Source organism: Polypterus senegalus, chromosome 7 (assembly GCF_016835505.1).
Source record: "Polypterus senegalus isolate Bchr_013 chromosome 7, ASM1683550v1, whole genome shotgun sequence".
NCBI lineage: Eukaryota > Metazoa > Chordata > Cladistia > Polypteriformes > Polypteridae > Polypterus > Polypterus senegalus.
The window spans coordinates 120191266-120212276 of record NC_053160.1 but is presented as its reverse complement, the minus strand read 5'-3'; the positions used below and the strand labels follow the sequence as shown (position 1 = coordinate 120212276).

The 21011-nt window shown below is 37.2% G+C and overlaps 1 protein-coding gene across 6 annotated transcripts in view; it reads left to right on the top strand.

The window, feature by feature from the left end:
- Nucleotides 1-21011, top strand: part of tbck (TBC1 domain containing kinase) — a 255240-nt gene that overhangs the window by 158872 nt on the left and 75357 nt on the right. For all 6 annotated transcript variants that reach the window (XM_039759207.1, XM_039759206.1, XM_039759204.1 and 3 more), the window contains one exon: nt 19739-19911. In XM_039759207.1, coding sequence (XP_039615141.1) covers nt 19739-19911 — 173 coding nt within the window. The remainder of the gene's footprint in view (nt 1-19738; nt 19912-21011) is intronic.

The window sequence follows — 21011 nt, the reverse complement described above, 5'->3', positions numbered from 1 at the left end:
ATCACAGACTTACTAATTGCGGCTTGAGGTACGAAGCGACGCGATGTGAGCAAAGTTCTGGTGCTCACATCGTTCCCTTGCTTTTGTGCACGATGCGCTGGAAAAATAGACCAAATTATGTCTCTGGAAATAATTAATGTTGATGGAGTACAAATGCCTCACAACATTGTACGACTTTGGACAGGCACTCGAGGGGATAAAAAAAACTTAGGTTTTCGGGAGATGTTATGAATGGGAACTTTGATGTTCTCATTCCATACACTTACATGTCTGATGTACAAATGGAGCTCACACAAACTGTCGGTTGCCTTAAAAGGCGGGTGAGCCTAGTAATAATATGATATTTGTAACGTCTAATATGTCTTATTTTCTCTTATTTTGTCTAATATATTGGGTAATAAGAGTGTAATGGTGACCAAAGGGTGTTATTTCATGTGTAGAGGGCTCTAATAAAGTATGTAGAAGGTCGTAAACAGGTTTTCTATACTCTAACTGCGAAAATAATTGATTTATAAATAAAGAATCCTACTTCGCGAAAATTCATTTATCACGGTAGAGTCTGGAACGGATTAACCGTGATAAATGAGGGTTCACTGTACTATAATGGTAGTTATAATTGTATACAAACTTAATGTTGGCTTGAGCTAACTCCTTGGTTAGTATTATATCAGTTATGACTTTTAATTTAGCCCTTTTTCTAAATTAGTGTTTTTACATTTATTTAAGTTTGAAATTTTATTGAATGATATTTTTTTTTCTTTTGGAATGTTACTGTCTATTCTTGTTGTAAAGAGTATACATAGTGTCACAAGAACGACAAAGAGAAATTTGAAAGGTCTGGGGAAGCCACCCATATAATATTTCCTGGCTGCAAAAGCGATCAAAAAGAACAGACATGTTCACACTACAGAGTCCAAAACAGAACTGATTAATTGGAAGCAAGATGGCAGCTTTAAAGGCCTGTAGAGGAAGTGATGTCATCAGGACCAGAACCGGAAGTGACGTCGTTGGCTGCCCCAGAACTGGGCAGGATTTCCCGAGAATGGTCTGCAAGGAATTGAGTGAGAGAATCCGTGCACTTTGTCACCTCCTGGTCTGGCATAGAATTACATCTATTCAGGCCCTTTAGTTGTTCCCTAAACATGCGTGTGTGACAATAGTTTAGATGCACTTTACTGTAGGTTTAGCATGTTCCTAGTGATTCAGCTGATACCTTGGCTAGCATTAAATATCTTTGAAAAAGTGATTGCAGTAAACATCGAAAGTAATGAATTCTTTAAGAAATTTTGACTTTATGCTTAAATCCAAGACACTTTAAGGTTCACTATAAAGATAATGTTAAAAACAGGCATTCAGATTTCTGTTTTCTAATTTCTGATCTTTGTAGGCATGTAACAGTGTTATGTTTAATGTACATTGTCATTTAGCTAAAAGTTTAGTGTAGTTTATACTGTAATTTTTAGTTACTGCACTAATTTTTCTGAATGCATTCCCAATGCAAGGCAACTAGTTCATACTGAAAAGTTCTGACTATCTCAAGAAATCATCTTTTTAAAAACTCACTACCATGGATAGCTGCCTTTATGTGTAATATATGGTTTCATCATGTGCCCAGTAAGGAAACATGTTTACCTGTACAATGAAATTCTTTCTTTGCTGTCCACACCAAATGACAAAACCAATGTATAATCATAAACATAAACAATAAGTAGCAGATAGATAATAAGTAGCATAGGCAGCATAAAGTATAAAAACAGAATAGAAGTATAATGTGTAATTGTGCAGGTAGGTGTGTGATGGACAAGTCAAATACACTTGTGTAAGATAAATAGAATGAGGTGAACCGTGGTTATAAACTCCAGTCAGTTATTTAGGAGTCTAATGGCCTTGGGAAAGAAAGAATTCTTTAGCCTGGAAGTCCTGCATTTCATACTTCTATACCTCCTGCCTGAGGGTGAACAGTTCGTGTTGGGGGTGAGTGGGGTCCCTGAGGATCGAGGCAGTTTTCCTGCGGACTTTGCAGTTGTAGATGCTCTGCAGAGATGGCAGTGGGGTTCTGGTGATCTTCTCAGCAGTCTTTACCACTCTCGGCAGGCATTTGCAGTCCATAGCAGTAGTGTTGCTGTACCACACGGTGTAGTTGCTTTGGTTACACATGACCTGGCTTGAATTCATAACATTACAATCACAATTAGAAAACCCAAAGTGAATGAATGTACTTCTAGCTTTTAATTTGAATACTTTCTCATATGTTATACTAGCAAAATACCCACACTTCGCAGCGGAGAAGTAGTATGTTAAAGAAGTTATGATAAAGAAAAGGAAACATTTGAAAAATAACGTAACATGATTGTCAATGTAATTATTTTGTCACTGTTATGAGTGTTGCTGTCATCCAGGATTTGATTATCATTATTTCTTTCAATCAGGTTCGTATTTGGAGGACGTGTTGTATTCAAGTTACATTCCGTGTTTGTCAACCGTTGTAAAGATAACAGGTTTCATTCATCGCAGTGTTCACTACCCAAATCGGTACTCGTGAATCTAAGATGTTTAACAGGCATTCCCGGTATTAACTTGTGGATTTGCCTGCGAATATTTAGCAGCAACGTGTCTATGAACTTGTGGATTAGCCCGCGAGTATTTAGTGGCAGCGTCTCTTTGAAGTTGTGGATTAGCCCGCGAGTATTTAGCGGCAGCGTCTCTATGAACATGTAGATTTGCCTGAGAGTATTTAGCGACAGCATGTCTATTAACGTATTTTCTGCGAGTATTTGGCAGCAGCGTCACAAAGTTGTTTCCATCTAGCTGCATCAGAAAATGTACCACGATGTCTGACACTCCTCCTTTTAACTGTTTTCTCACAGCTTGGATTGCTGCTGTAATAATCGGTTTGAGTTTCATGGTTTGTTTCAATTAAGTTAGTATTTGCAGGACTTGTTGTATTGAAGTGACATTCGGCATCTGTCAAGCGTTGTAAGCATACAACCGGCTTCATCGATAACTTCGCATCCAACTTGTGAGAGTTTAAACATTCATAAACATCAAAGTGTCCACTACTGAAATCGTCACCTGTGAATTTAAGATGTTTAAGAGGCATTGGCGGTTCTCCAAAAGTGTAAAATATTTGGCCGTTTTGGTACACTTGAAAGCGACAACCGAACAATTCAGCGGCAGCCATCAACTCACATGCAGAACCATAGGTGAAGGGCTTAAGCATTTCACTCTTATAGTGCTCCTGTGTAGTATAATTATTTCCTGTACCATCATCAGTCCACACCTTGAACCTGTCTCAGTCATTCAATACATAAGACACAATGTTCCTCCGGATATCAAGATTGAGCCTGATATGGCTGTGCAATATGTAACACAGAGAATGGAAAAGGCACGCGGCATCTCTGGGCATGGAAACCACTCGGTAAGTGACAGTTCTTTGATCGATGGTAATCACCTCGTTAGACATTTCACCACCCAAATCGCTACTTGTGAATCTAAGATTCCTGGTATTAACTTGTGGATTTGCCTGCGAATATTTAGCATCAGAGTGTCTATGAACTTGTGGATTTGCCCGCGAGTATTTAGAGACAGCATGTCTATTCACTTGTGGAGTTTTCTGCGCATATTTAACAGCAGTATCACGAAGTTGTTTCCGTCTAGCTGCATCAGAAAATGTACCACAACGTCTGACACGCCTCCTTTTTACTGTTCTCTCACAGCTTAGATTCCTGCTGACGGATGGCCTTATATGGGCAGGCAGTCAATTGCGTGGAAGGTGTGGAGATGGGGGACGCAATATAGGCAGACCGGCAACTACGTGGGAGGCGTGGTGATGGGGGGCGCAACTCCGCCTCACACGGCGACCGAGTTGCAGGCTATGGACGTATATATGTATGTAAGTGGGATTCAATTATGACCGTTATGTGTAGAATTTCGAAATGAAACCTGCTTAACTTTTGTAAGTAAGCTGTAAGGAATGAGCCTGCCAAATTTCAGCCTTCTACCTACACAGCAAGTTGGAGAATTAGTGATCAGTGAGTCAGTCAGTCAGTCAGGGGTTTGCCTTTTATTTGTAGAGATTATTTTTATACTGTGCTATATTTTGTTACAGTAGCAACAACATTTATTTATACAACACATTTTAATACAACAATCTAGCTCAAAGTGCAGTTCATCTTGTCTTTTCATTGCCCTTTTTTAATTGTTACTATGCTATCTTTAAATTAATATTGCCATTGTACCGTATTGCAATGGTCAATAGTATGGCTTCACAGATCTGACATCCTCGTTTTGAATCTTGCCTCCAGTCATTAGCCATGTGCAGTTTACTTGTTATCCCACTGTTTACATGAGTTCCTCTCCCACATCCCCAAAGACACGTGTTAAGGTAATTGTTTTTTCCAAATATGTGTTTCTCCATTAGTGAGTCTGACGAATGACTGGTGCCCTGTCCAAGGTTGTTTCCTGCCTTGTTCCCATCACTGCTGGAATAGGGTCCAGTCTCCAGCATTCCTAACTCTGATAAAGCAGATTTGAAAATGTTGTGTTGCCCTGGCCCATATCTTTATCACAGTTTTTGAACATTGTGCCTGTATCTTTGTGTGTTTTCTTCTGAGTACTCTAGTTGGTCATATTTGGTGTGAGAGAGCATACATAGTCGGCTCTTGAGTGTGCCCAAGGTTGGTAAGTGTCTGTCTTCAACTCTGGTATAAGCTATGACCTACCGGGATTGTGAGTTAGAGATGGGAGTGTGAAAATAAACAGACAAAAATGTGTAAAACAAATTGTACCACAGCTGCTAAATACCATTTTATTTACCATGGTTGGCTGGTTGCAAGATTCAAGAATAATGGAAGGATCATAATCAAATCCTCAGATTAGCACTGTAATAATGAAGTCATTTGAATGTATGATTCTTTAGCTTCTGTCAGAAATCCTCTTCTTGACCCAGTACAATTTGCATACCCTGTTGAGGATGCAGTTGAGGATGTGAAGATGGCTCTACCCTACATCTTGTAGATTTCAGTTCGCATTTAATACAGTCACATCAGAGCCTCTCCATTGCACAGTTCACAGCATGAATGTGGACTATGGTTGTGTCTCTGGATCTCTAACTTTCTAAGTAACAGACATCTGACAGTGAAGATGGGGAAAATATCAGTCAGGGCTTTTGATCCTGGGCACAGAGTATGCGTAGGGGTGTGTTCTGTCTCATCTTTTTTTTTCTCTCTCTACACCAATGTCCGCATCTTTAGTGATCCATCTGTTAAATGATTCCACTTCGTTCACTGTGACACTCGGTGCCACGGCCCACCTGCCAAGTTGTCTTGCCTGCCTAAGGTAAAGTCATCTCTGATGGAGGATCACAGGAATCGTGGGGTAGAGGGGTGCTTTCATCGGATTGGATGGCCCAGTGCTGTTTCAGCTGTGGAATGGCCAAATGCAAATCCAAATCATATTATGTAATATCATCTGTTGTTAAATTCTGGTCCGGACTTGTAAAATTTTTATTTTTATACTGCATTGAGGATTTGTTCTGATCTGTGTATTGTATTGACCCCCTTCTTTTTGACACCCATTGCACACCCAACCTACCTGGAAAGAGGTCTCTCTTTGAACTGCCTTTCCCAAAGTTTCTTCCATTTTTTTCCCTACAAGGAGTTTTTCCTTGTCTTCTTAGAGAGTCAAGTCATTGCGGCACTTCTTGTGTGATTTTGGGCTATACAAAAATAAATTGTATTGTATTGTATTAAATTGCTGAAGTTTGGTGATGATATCTTCCCGATTGACATGATCACAAATGGGGATGAGGTGCCATATCAGAGGGAAGTAGATTGGCTGGCCATTTGCTGTACCCTCAACAATCTTAACTTGAATTTTCTGAAAATAATAGAAATTATTGTGGATTTTAGGGATTTAGGAGACACTCCTCACCTCCACACCTTCTACTCCCCTAGTTATAAACAATGTCACAGTCAACGAAGTGGAATCATTTACATTTCTTGGCACAACTAACCTTCAGCATCTGAACTGGGATGAAAACATTACTGCTCTCATCAAAAAATCTTAGTGTATGTTATTTTTCCATCAACTGAAAAAGTTTAACTTCTCCCAATCAGTCCTGGTACAGTTTTATAGAGCTGTCATTGAAAGCTTTGTCATTTTCTCCATAGCAGTCTGGTACAGCAGTGCTTCAACTCACTTGAAACATAAACTGCAGCATATTTTTTGGACAGTGGAAAAGATAGTAGGACTGAAACTGGACTCCATTGAGGTTATGTATACACCAAAGGCCAAAAAGCATACTGGAAAGATAATCAAAGGCTAGGTAACCATCTCTTTCAGTTATTATCATTGAGGAAACATTACCAGTCATTTAAGGCAAGAATTATTTAATATGTATAGAGTTTCTTTACTGCTTCTGTCACTTTGATTAAACACAATCTCTGATTTATTTGTCTTTTCCTGATTTCTGTACTCTTTCATTCAGTTTATTTTATGTATATTTAACATAGGGCATACTTAATGTATTACTGGGTAGGAATGTAATTCTAGTTTACCATATTGTTTTATATATTTGTGTTTAGTACAGTATTTTTATTGCTATTGGATATAGTGTTGTGATGATGTCATGTATCGTATATTGTGTTGTTTAACTCTGTGTACATTGTTATGTGTATAGTTGTAACACCAAAAGAAATTCCTAGCAACTATGTTGCCTGGCAATAAAGTTCAATTTTAGTTGTGCTCCCTTTAGTGTTTCTCCGGTAAAATGATGACTGACTGACTACCTGTACGTGATCAGGAAGGAGAGGTGGTGACACCATTGCTCATTGGGTGTGACTTGCTCTTGTCTGTAAATAGGAGTGAAAACATTATTGGTTGATCTGTGCATTCACATACTGTATTCTATCAGCCAGATTTCCTTTCAAATCTGACCCTATGTGGCACTTGCCATGTTTACCTCGTTTGAAAATAGATGCACTAGATGGGTGGATGGTTGTTGATAATAAAACAAATATTCAAAATAACAGATAAGATCATAAGAAATTTGGACAACGACAAGAGATCATTCAATCCATCAAGCTTGTATGTTTGGCTAATGGCTAAGGTGTCCCTATTTCTCATTCAGATACTTTTTAAAAATGGTCAAGGTTTCTGCTTCCACTACACTACTTGGTATTTGTGCTCTAGATTCTCATAACACTTTGTGTATAGAAGATGCTTCCTTGCTTTAGTCTTAAATACATTTCCCCAAAATTTCCACTGGTAAACCCAAGTACGTGTTATGTTATGTAATTGAAAAAATTCCGATGGATATATTTTACCGATGTCTTTGAGAACTTTAAAGACTTAGTTCTCAGTTCTTCCTGATTAATTACATTATGTACTAGTTATGTTAGGGGCACAAATAAATAATTTCTTGTTGCTGTTCATCCTCAAGTTTGTCACATAAAGTTGACAGTAGGATAAACAGATTGTATGTATTGTAAGGGTTGCTTGTGGTCTTAGAATGTGTCTGTGGATACTATTATTAGTCATTCCAAAAGAGATGCTAACAGTTTGCTAGTGACATTGAACTAAAATGGATATTTAGATGCAGTTGAGGATTTTTGTTTGAAAATGAATACTATGTCTCTTTTATGTCATCCCATAACAATTATTACCTTATTAGTGGAACTCGCAGACCTCTAATTCTCAAGTAAAATACAATTAAAGGGGGATAAGTCAATCAATATAATGATAAACTTTAATATGAATTTTGAACCCCTGGCGGTTATCAATAGAGGCTGTAATGGATGCAAAAATAAGGAGCTTGTTGACACTGCATATGTGTTTCGACTGTGAACAGTCATGTTCACTGAGTAGAAACTATAAAGGATAGACCACTGGATTGACTTTCAGGCTCAAAATGGAAAGGCATTTGCGTTTGTCCTGTTTGAAGTAAATTCCTAATCTCTCTGTACTGGTGGTTGACTGTTATTAGTAGTGAATGAGATAGCAATATCATTTGATATTGGAACATTATAACATTACTGGTGTTTATAGTTTTTTCTTGTACTTCTTCTGGAAGTGATAATATCTTTTAGTATGTGTGATGATTAACACAGAGTACGCAATACGTTTTTGTTTTTTCCCTGGAAAAGTGTGGCTTCCGACATTGATGGATTAAAGGCCACAAGTCCACATGATCATCATCATCAAGTTCTTCCATGAGAACCCTGAATGAGGACTGATTGAAGTCATTTATGTTAGGTAGAATGCCTAGAGGGGGCTGGGCAGTCTTGTGGCCTGGAAACCCTGCTGATTTTTTTTTTTTTTCCAGCCGTCTGGAGGTTTATTTTTTTTGTTTTTTCTATCCTTCCTGGCCATCTGACCTTAATTTTTTTTCTTTGTTAATTAGTGTTCCCTTATTTTAATTTTTATTTATTGTTATTATTATTTATTAATCATTTTTCTCTTTCTTCATCATTAAAGCACTTTGAGCTGTTTAATTTGTATGAAAATGTGCTATATAAATAAATGTTGTTGTTGTTCACAGTGAGGACACCAACACAGCTGATCCAACTTGCCCAAGTAGTATTCATTTGAGAACCATTACTGTAGGGCTGTAAAAGCAATGTTCTTAAGTGAGCAATGAGCAGCGAATGGTGGAAGATATGATTGTGTTCTGAGTAATGCTATTTGAGCATGTTTGGTGGGGTCTTAGTCTGTATCAGAGGTTGAAACTGGCATGTCAGTGGACCAGTGTCATCATATGTTGCTCAGTGGTTGTATATTCAGGCCTACATCTTGTTTTGGCATCTGCGGCAATATCTTTTCATCTAATTGTTTGTATTTTTGCCTGCTAGGCATGAGCCCTGAGCTTCACAGGGAGCATGTAGAGGGTGCCTTCACCTTGGTCGAGAGGATGACTTTGATAGGGTTAATAGATATCTGAGTCACTTAAGCGATTGAGAGTATCAGCCTGACTGTATAACACAGGTTGCCGTTAGTACCTGTTGGTGCATTTCTTATCCCATCCAGTATGTGGCCTAAGCAGACATAGGAGGTGGTGGTGCATGAGCCTCTCATGAAAGTAAGCAGTCCAATTACTCAGCCATTAATTATTGTGATGGTCTTTAGTTGTTTAAGTTGGTTTTGTGTATTTTATATATACAAACCGGATTCCAAAAAAGTTGGGACACTATACAAATCGTGAATAAAAACTGAATGCAATGATGTGGAGGTGCCAACTTCTAATATTTTATTCAGAGTAGAACATAAATCACGGAACAAAAGTTTAAACTGAGAAAATGTATCATTTTAAGGGAAAAATATGTTGATTCAGAATTTCATGGTGTCAACAAATCCCCAAAAAGTTGGGACAAGGCCATTTTCACCACTGTGTGGCATCTCCCCTTCTTCTTACAACACTCAACAGACGTCTGGGGACCGAGGAGACCAGTTTCTCAAGTTTAGAAATAGGAATGCTCTCCCATTCCTGTCTAATACAGGCCTCTAACTGTTCAATCGTCTTGGGCCTTCTTTGTCGCACCTTCCTCTTTATGATGCGCCAAATGTTCTCTATAGGTGAAAGATCTGGACTGCAGACTGGCCATTTCAGTACCCGGATCCTTCTCCTACGCAGCCATGATGTTGTGATTGATGCAGAATGTGGTCTGGCATTATCTTGTTGAAAAATGCAGGGTCTTCCCTGAAAGAGATGACGTCTGGATGGGAGCATATGTTGTTCTAGAACCTGAATATATTTTTCTGCATTGATGGTGCCTTTCCAGACATGCAAGCTGCCCATGCCACACGCACTCATGCAACCCCATACCATCAGAGATGCAGGCTTCTGAACTTGGGTTGTCCTTGTCCTCTTTGGTCCGGATGACATGGCATCCCAGATTTCCAAAAAGAACTTCGAATCGTGACTCGTCTGACCACAGAACAGTCTTCCATTTTGCCACACTCCATTTTAAATGATCCCTGGCCCAGTGACAACGCCTGAGCTTGTGGATCTTGCTTAGAAATGGCTTCTTCTTTGCACTGTAGAGTTTCAGCTGGCAGCGGCGGATGGCACAGTGGATTGTGTTCACTGACAATGGTTTCTGGAAGTATTCCTGAGCCCATTCTGTGATTTCCTTTACAGTAGCATTCCTGTTTGTGGTGCAGTGTTGTTTAAGGGCCCGGAGATCACGGGCATCCAGTATGGTTTTACAGCCTTGACCCTTACGCACAGAGATTGTTCCAGATTCTCTGAATCTTCGGATGATGTTATGCACAGTTGATGATGATAGATGCAAAGTCTTTGCAATTTTTCACTGGGTAACACCTTTCTGATATTGCTCCACTATCTTTCTGTGCAACATTGTGGGAATTGGTGATCCTCTACCCATCTTGGCTTCTGAGAGACACTGCCACTCTGAGAAGCTCTTTTTATACCCAATCATGTTGCCAATAGACCTAATTAGTGTTAATTGGTCTTCCAGCTCTTCGTTATGCTCAAATTTACTTTTTCCAGCCTCTTATTGCTACTTGTCCCAACTTTTTTGGGATTTGTTGACACCGTGAAATTTTGAATCAACATATTTTTCCTTTAAAATGATACATTTACTCGGATTAAACGTTTGATCTGTCATCTACATTCTATTACAAATAAAATATTGACATTTGCCATCTCCACATCATTGCATTCAGTTTTTATTCACAATTTGTTTAGTGTCCCAACTTTTTTGGAATCCGGTTATATATCTATATATAGATTGATATCCTGGCAGAGAACTTTAACATGAGGTTAGTATCCCTAAACTATCCAAAAATGGAAGTCCATGGAGGCAGGAAAAATAATCAGATGAAAATAGGATCAAAACAAGACAATGGATTAAGCACCAAATACACAAACCAAACTCTTACTCAATAACTTGTTAAAGTTCTGAAAACCTTTAACGGATAAGCAACATACTACCATGCAAATGTTTTGCTTTAGCATTGACAAACAATGCCATCTGTAACAATTTGTAATTCTAAACACCAGCATGTATCTGAAAATCACACACCATAACTTCCTGTCAGTGCAGAATAGTATTGGGAGCATTTTTCATCAACAAAAACCCAGAAATTTTAATAAATTAAAATATAAAATAAGCAAGAGCTCAAAATAAAAATGAAAGGAAAGATAAGTTAAAAAAGACCTATGTAGCATATAATAAAACCCCCAGAATTGTAGCAGTCCTGTTCCCATAACAGTGCATAATTTTGTCTTAAACTGAGAAATGGGATTATATACGCTTTAGTGTTCAGTCCAGCATCAAGTTCTTCCTAAACAATAACAATTTATTTCTTGTATAGCTCAATATTATACAAGCAGTGCCACAATGGGCTTTATCAGGCCCTTCTTTTTAACAGCCCCCCAGCCTTGACTCCTGAAGAAAACAAGAAAAAACTCCAGAACAAATCTGCTTGTAGTGAAAAATTGGTGTCAAAAAATGACATAAATACACAAAGCAGAACATAAATAATCCTCTTCACTGAGCTAGATAACCAATCTATCATTGCAACCACAGGAATGCAATGCAATAGTATTGTACAACAGCACAATAGTATTAATACAGAGTCAAAGAAAAATGCAAGAATAGATTATATCACTTACTAAATATAAAACTATCATATATGTGGATACATATTTTTTCAGAGTTCAGGACCCTATAACTAAAAGCTTGATCTCCCACTGTTATTTTAATAATCCTTGGAATCATAAGCAGACCGACATCTTGAGATCTTAAGTGACAGTGAATCACTTAAATCTTAACTGGCCAATACAAGGAGCTAATGCTCATTACAACGTTGCAGGCCTGTAAGTAATTATGCAAGACCGTAAATATTTTGTGTATCCATAACAAACTGCCAGGCATACATAAATTTCCTTTAGCATAAGCTAAATAATTTGAAGATGAAACATATAAAACCAACAAATTAATTAGAGATTTCAAGAAGTGCCTGTGCTTTCTTTGTAATTATAGTCCAAAGTATTATTCTATGAATAAATCTCATGCACACCTAATATGGCATACTGAATGATCCAATGTATTTAGCCTTTCTTTTATGTTTTTGATTTTCATATAATTTTATTTTGCTGGTAATCTCGTGTTGTTCCTAGACTCCAAAATGATGGCAACATTGTCAGGTGTGGTCAGGTACTTTAGTTGACTACAAACGTGTGTGCAAGAAGAACATATAAGCAGGACATTCTGTCACAAACTACTGTTTTGTACTTCGGTCAAGAGGAAAGTTTAAAATTACCACAAAGATGATAAAAATACAAGGTAATTGGAAGAGAGATAATTGACTATAAAAGGGAATAACAGACTCGGGTCAAAAGTTTTTTACCAGCTGCTAGCTTTGATTAGCTTTGGTGTTGCACAGTATATTAGTAATATAACATACAGTATGTTACAGACTATTTCAATCATGTTTGATCTCTCTTGCTTTATAGAACCCTCATTTGGTTCTTAGAGTGCATCCGGAAAGTATTCACAGCACATCACTTTTTCCACATTTTGTTATGTTACAGCCTTATTCCAAAATGGATAAAATTAATTTTTTTCCTCAGAATTCTACACACAACACCCCATAATGACAACGTGAAAAAAGTTTACTTGAGGTTTTTGCAAATTTATTAAAAATAAAAAACTGAGAAATCACATGTACATAAGTATTCACAGCCTTTGCACAATACTTTGTCGATGCACCTTTGGCAGCAATTACAGCCCCAAGTCTTTTTAAATATGATGCCACAAGCTGGGCACACCTATCCTTGGCCAGTTTCGCCCATTCCTCTTTGCAGCACCTCTCAGACTCCATCAGGTTGGATGGGAAGCGTCAGTGCACAGCCATTTTAAGATCTCTCCAGAGATTTTCAATCGGATTTACGTCTGGGCTCTTGCTGGGCCACTCAAGGACATTCACAGAATTGTCCTGAAGCCACTCCTTTGATATCTTGGCTGTGTGCTTAGGGTCGTTGTCCTGCTGAAGGATGAACCGTCGCCCCAGTCTGAGGTCAAGAGCGCTCTGGAGCAGGTTTTCATTCAGGATGTCTCTGTACATTGCTGCAGTCATCTTTCCCTTTATCCTGACTAGTCTCCCAGTTCCTGTTGCTGAAAAACATCCCCACAGCATGATGCAGCCACCACCATGCTTCACTGTAGGGATCGGATTGGCCTGGTGATGAGCGGTGCCTGGTTTCCTCCAAACATGACGCCTGGCATTCACACCAAAGAGTTCAATCTTTGTCTCATCAGACCAGAGAATTTTGTTTCTCATGGTCTGAGAGTCCTTCAAGGGCCTTTTGGCAAACTCCAGACGGGCTGCCATGTGCATGTGCCTTTTACTAAGGAGTGGCTTCCATCTGGCCACTCTACCATACAGGCCTGATTGGTGGATTGCTGCAGAGATGGTTGTCCTTCTGGAAAGTTCTCCTCCTTCTACAGAGGACCTCTGGAGCTCTGACAGTGTGACCATCGGGTTCTTGGTCACCTCCCTCACTAAGGCCCTTCTTCCCCAATTGCTCAGTTTAGATGGCTGGCCAGCTCTAGGAAGAGTCCTGATAATTTCGAACTTCTTACACTTACGGATGATGGAGGCCACTATGCTCATTGGGACCTTCAAAGCAGCAGAAATTTTTCTGTAACCTTCCTCAGATTTTTGCCTCGAGACAATCCTGTCTCGGAGGTCTACAGACAATTCCTTTGACTTCATGCCTGGTTTGTGCTCTGACATGAACTGTCAACTGTGGGACCTTATATAGACAGGTGTGTGCCTTTCCAAATTATGTTCAGTCAACTGAATTTACCACAGGTGGACTCCAATTAAGCTGCAGAAACATCTCAAGGTTGATCAGGGGAAACAGGATGCACCTGAGCTCAATTTTGAGCTTCATGGCAAAGGCTGTGAACACTTATGTACATGTGCTTTCTCAGTTTTTTTTATTTTTAATAAATTTGCAGAGAAAAGCCAAGCAAAATGACACCTTTGATTGGCTAACTAAAAAGATTACAATATGCAAGCTTTCGAGGCAACTCAGGCCCCTTCTTCAGGCAAGATGTAATCAATTACAGATTACATCTTGCCTGAAGAAGGGGCCTGAGTTGCGTCGAAAGCTTGTATATTGTAATCTTTTTAGTTAGCCAATAAAAGGTTTCATTTTGCTTGGCTTTTCTCTACATTCATAATGGCTAACACGGTACAACAACCTAGTACTACAATAAATTTGCAAAAACCTCAAGTAAACATTTTTCATGTTGTCATTATGGGGTGGTGTTGTGTGTAGAATTCTGAGGAAAAAAATGAATTTAATCCATTTTGGAATAAGGCTGTAACATAACAAAATGTGGAAAAAGTGATGCGCTGTGAATACTTTCCGGATGCACTGTAGAGGATATCTCTCTTTTCAGGTTCAGCCACAACCTGAACTTTGGGAAGAGTGTGCAAATTTATCAACAAAAATTAATGCTAACCATCTCTTATTACAATAATATGTCAGGTCTCTACAAAACATTTTAAACTATTAGCACTTAAGGTAAGACTATACTATTTGCAATGAGAGAAACATGTAGTATCAAACATTTTTTGTTGACATTACCCCATCTGCTGACAGCCAGGCTACTGAGGAACCTAAAGAAATTAAGAAAGAATTCAAAACATATGATGCCGTCAGCGTAATTATGGGAAAGTTTCAACATTGTAGTTGATCATCAGCCACTGTCAAGTTGAACACTAGTATTTTAAACCTGTTTTCATTGGTGCTGTGGTAGTTAGTTTGGTACTTTTATCCTCAGGATGTTGCTTGACCTCAGTATTATTTAGCTTTTTCTGAACTATTAGCCTTGGATGAGATATTCTGAAGCTAAAAAAAATAGAAGTATAAAATTCACCTTGGCGGCACGGTGGTGCAGTGGTAGCGCTGCTGCCTCGCAGTTAGGAGACCTGGGTTTGCTTCCCGGGTCCTCCCTGCGTGGAGTTTGCATATTCTCCCCGTGTCTGCGAGGGTTTTCTCCTGGCGCTCCGGTTTCCTCCCACTGTCCAAAGACATGCAGGCTAGGTGGATTGGCGATTCTAAATTGGCCCTAGTGTGTGCTTGGTGTGTGGGTGTGTTTATGTGTGTCCTGCGGTGGGTTGGCACCCTGCCCGGGATTGGTTCCTGCCTTGTGCCCTGTGTTGGCTGGGATTGGCTCCAGCAGACCCCCGTGACCCTGTGTTCGGATTCAACGGGTTGGAAAATGGATGGATGGAATTCACCTTCCTAAGTGCCCAAGACATTTTGGACCTATTTTGAATGTACTAATGGGTTATCTGCATCTCTTTCAAAATGGTGGCATTTCTGTGAAAAGGTACTGCAGTTGTTCCAAAAAAAGATCATAATTTACCCAGCCTATAAACCCTATTTTACCCCTGATTGAAAAGAACTTTTAAATAGAAGCACATCTACCAAACTCTTTGCCAATATAGAAGAGAAAGCATTTGCACAGATAAAGTGTGCAAGGAACTGTGTAAAGATAAATTAAAATTGTTTTAACAGTGATAGAAAGAATATCTAGAAGGATTTAATGAGTTGATTTGAGGAGTATATCTTAATGAAATCACAATGAGGCCACTCAAGATAGCTGGGGAGCAGACCCTCAGACCAAAGAAAAAACACCCAGCAACACAAAGAATCACACTGTAAAGTATAACTCACCAACAGCACAAAGTGCATCGGTGAACTGCAAGGGACTGGTTGTTTCCATCTGCCTTTACAGGGTCTGGGGACAGGTGACCCTGTCTCTTGGAGAAACACCCACAAAACACATGGGACACAGCCGGGCAAGCATAGGTACATAGAAACAAATTACTACACAAAACAAATACATAATTACACAAATAATAAAAATAAGTAATAATATTGACATGAACAAAATAATCAAATATGGAGAAAAAAGACATTAAAATACAAGCCATGAAATTGACCCTGGTAGAAACACAACAATTCCATGCAGTTACCGAGTATAAGCCACCATATTACTGAACTTGACTTCTTTGCTAAATTCTTGCAAAATTAATTAATAATTTCTACTGAATATTTTTTAAGTTAAGGCTACCTGCAAAATAATAGTCATTCCAGCTGCTAAAGATGATTTGAAATAGCTGACAATACTGTTAGATCACATTTTAAGCATATAAAATTAGGTGAATCTTAGTGTGCTTCAAAGGTATCATTTGTAAACTTTACAAGCCTGTACTAAATAGTTAGCGTAGCATTTTTTGAAGTTTTAATGACCAGTTGATAAACCTTTGGAAAAGAACAGTGGTTACAAGATAGAACTTCAGGATCAACAAAGTCTTTGAATAAATAGTTCTAAAACATTTTCTATTTGAAATTACTACTATTTTACTCAAATTTTATATATAAAGCATCCAGCATTTTTAAGGGTCTTATGTTAGTAATGCTAAACAGCATACTTGAAATTCTGTTTAATCTTGTCATTTCATTATTAGCATATTTATCAATATTCGTTTTACTATTACTGTATTTCCTAACTCTGGTTTAGAAATTTCAACACTGATTGTTTTTCTTATTTCTAACTCAATAACTATAGCAACACCTGACCTATTGTTACAAATACTGTGTCTGTTTATGAAGGTTTCTATTTATTATTTTTTTATTTTCTGTGCTTTGGAAATATGTAGTCCAAGTTACAGGTGTCAAATAGATGTCTGTGGAACAGCTACTGCATATGCAGAACTTTTCTGAAAAAGCTTTATGAATTCTTTAATGAACATGCTGCTGACTATAAACTTTGATGCAAAACTTTGTCTGACAAAAATCTGAAATAAAAAAATAAAAAGAATATGGTACTATACATAAGATTATTTGTACTTTCAGTAATTGTGCAGTTTAACAATTAGTGTCTCATGAAGAACTCTCAATGTGCATTAATTGAGTGAAAGTGAAGGTTTATTTGATCTCGTATTTGTTTCTGATGGTTTTTGTTACTTTAATTATAACACACATGTCCTGTTGAATTTCTCAATTAGAAATAATAAAGTTTAATTTACGCTTGACCTTTTTTAACAGAGAAATTAATAAAGGAAACAGGAATAATTGTTATCATTCTAGTTATTATGATAGCAGCAGCACACAAATGGCAAAGGTGTAAGGCAGGTAAAATGAAGCCAAAAGCAGGCCAATATCCTCATCAGTATACTCTAAAAAGGCAACACTCCAAGGCAGTTCGAGCACCCACTGTATAGCCTGGCTTTATCCTACACAGAGCTTAGTGGGGCTTTGGCTTCAAAAGTGCAAAATATTCTTGAAAATCATGAAATAGCTGTACATATAGTATGCTTTACAAGAGGTAGAACTTAAAAATTCAAATCTTACAAATAATCTGTAGAAATAAAGGATTTACTCATAGGAATATAGAAAAATAATAATTATTCTAAAAGAGCAAAGGAGGCAAATGGAGTTGCCTACAAGGAAACCAAAACCAATTCAAAATTCACAAGAATAATCCTAAGAAGCAGATAAAATAAGGTGAAAAAATAAATCCAAAAAAAAAAAAAATATACAATACTTCCAGAAGCATCAAACACCAGAGTGCATTTGAATGAACCGTACTGTATTTCAGTTCCAAGCATGCTTTTACAGGGCTGGGGGCAATCTGTAAACTATGATGAACAGGTAGCTCTGTCTTTTGAGGAATCACTTACAAAATACAAGGAACATAGGAGAATAGCAAGACACACATAGATACCAACCAGTAACCGAATAGAATAAAAATAATACATAATCTACCTTAATCACAGTCATTCCAATAGATGGTGCATCACATTCATTAAAACTGCTTTTACTAATCACGTACCAAATAGCATATGAAAAAGACACATGCATTATGTGGTTCACTGCAAACATTAATGGTGAGGTTTACATTGATTACTTAGATTTCAACCTGTCTTGGACCAGTAGCATAGGTAGTCAAATAATAAATGAATAGGGTAATATTATTAAAACCAATGGAAAACAATGAAAGACTATAACAAAGAAGACAAGAAGAATCGCTTCAAACATGAGCCAGGGAAGAACCCTGTTTGACTATGACACTAGTAACATCAAACATTTTTTGATGAGAGTAGACCATTAAGTCTAACAATATCAACAATCCAATTCATCTAATTTCTCCAAAATGATACCATGTCAATTTTTTTCCCCAAAGTACTAACTACTTGGTTACTTTTTACATGTGTCTGTACTCACTTTGTGAAGAAAAATCTAGTGTTTGTTACATTTATTTTAAAGTAACACTAGAGACCCATTTTACTAATCACCTTTAGTAAGTTTAAACTGTTCAGTCAAGTAACCTTTTAATCGCCATTTGTTTAAACTAGAAAGATTAAGTTCCTTTAGTCTTTCCTCATAGCTCAAACCTTTTTAACCTGGAGTCATTCTGGTTGCTCCTTTTTGTACTCTCTCTAATTCTGCCACATTTTTTATTGCAGAGATCAAAACTCTACACAGTATTTCAGATGAGACCTCTTAAGTGTGTTATATACACCAGTCATGACCTCCCTTGATGTGTACTAGATGCATCGGGCCATATATTTAACATCCTTAATTGATTCTATTCACTGTCCAGATGTAGAAACTCAATAGTCAAAGAAAAAAAGTTATTTGCTTAAAGTAAAAATTCATGTTTTGAAGCTCCCATTGTGTGTTCAAAACTAATATTTTCACTTTCTACATGTAATACTTCACATTTATTTACATTAAATTTCATCTACCACAAGTTTGTCCGATATTGTGTTTTTTTTTTTTTTATATTTTTATTAGTAAGATGGAAATCATGAACAATTGAAACAGACCCTAGTAAAGAACATTATAATAGGATAATACAACACGGTAATCAACTGTCACACAAGTTCCAACCTACATCTGACTTTGCATGGACAGAGAAAGCCCTGGGTGGAAGGCACGGCAGAGGAAGACAAGAAGGGGGTTGGGGGACAAAAAACTGTGTTGCATCAGGAATTGCCAGTTTAAAGTATAAGAGCTGGAAACCCCATTAATCCATGCTACAGGTGAGAGACACCACTTTTCATATCACCTAATTTAGAAATGGTTCCTCACACCATAATTCTTTACTTTTGGTATTGAATCCAATTTTGCCTCCATCCACACACTGCACCTTGAACTCCCATTACTTTTAGTTTGATCACTAGCCTATCATGTGAGACCTTATCAAAATGGACCTTATCAAAAGCTTTGTAAAATATAAGATACATAATACAAAATAAATAATATCATATGCACCTCTGTGATCATATACGTTTGTTTCTTCCTCATACAATTACAGTTCTTGCCATGTGATGTATGAGAAGCTTACTAGCTTATAATTACTTGAGCCTGTTTTTTTCTTTTTAGACTATTTTTGTTTGTTGCTGGTCTGAAATGAACAGTCTATTAATAAACGCCTTTTAGTTATCAGTAATATATTAGAATTTACATTAGTTATCTTTTGCCTGAAAACATTCTTAAACATAACTGGATTTAGTATAATAATTTGTTAAATTTTCCATTTTATTTTTGTCATACATTTCTTATTTTCTTCGTATACAATATATACAGTAATTACTGTTCTTACACCAATTGAGTACTTGGTGATTAAAACATTAATAAAGTATATTTATATAACCAATGCTTTTCATATGTTTACTTTCAAAGAAATTGACATTGAAAGATGTGTAAGAGAATCCATCAACCTTTTCTGCTGGACTCCTAAAAGTGCCACTTACAGGCAGCATGCCCAGACTCCAAAACCACCTAGTGATAACAATGGCTTTAACAAGTCATCCTACTTCTCTGCAGACTATCAGGATTTGCCAAAAACTGACTTGGTGAGTTATTGCTAAGATCTGCTGCTAACATTTTTATATTCTCTCATGTACCTGTTGTAAGTGTGGTCTGTTCAGTTTTAAATTATATCCACTATTACAAGGATCTGTGCTTTTGGTAACATTACAAAGTGTACAAAACAAGAGCTACCGAATAAATAGGGAAAACTATTGCATTATGTCTTGGCACAGTTAATTGAATAATATAAGACCTGCATCATAATTTAGAAATTTGTTAATAGGAAAACCTTTCAAAATTGGTTTGCTTAAAGTAATTATATATCTCTTAATTCTCTAATTTCTTGATTGTCTAATTTACAAAGCATATTAAAGATTTAAATGACTTACAGTGAATTCAGAAAGTATTCAGACCCTTTCAATTTCTGTACACTTTATTTACATTGTAGATTTATTTTTAACTGGATAAATATGTTGTTTTTGCTCATCGGTCTACACTCAATAACCCATAATGATAATGTTTAGACATGTTTTCAGAAAGCTTTGCAAATGTATCCATTCAAAAACTCTACACCACAGTAAAGTGTGCAGAAAGTGAAGGGGTCTAAATAGTTTCTAAATCAACTGAGATTGTATTTCACGTGAAATGAAAAGCATTTCCACCAGTCAGTAGCTTTCTCCTAAGAAAAGTCATAAATGAAAGCTGAAACTGGTTACAACAGTAAACTTACTCTGGTTTAACATGTTCATTTCTCTCTACTTGAATGCTGTGTTTTGCAGATTTTCTGTACTGAAAGACATCTTCATCTTTTTGTAGGATAACACAAGTGTTTTGTGGAGCATTGATTCATTTGGGAGATTTGTAAACACATTTCTAGTTTATACAAGTTGCAGTAAACATTTTTTAAATGAAGCTTTTGTTTAATTTTAAGCCTTTGTTTTCAAGCATTTAAAAGTGTGTTTGAGTCTCAGACTTGCATGGCATTTGAATCAGTCTTTAAAGGTATGTTGAAGTGCAGTGTTTGGAGCATGAGCCATTTGAAATTAAAGAAAAATGTATCATTTAAAATGAACTTTCCCTTTAAGATTGTATTTCGACCTGTGTCTAGGATTTCCGTTCATTTTTATGTAGAATGTTCCTTTGG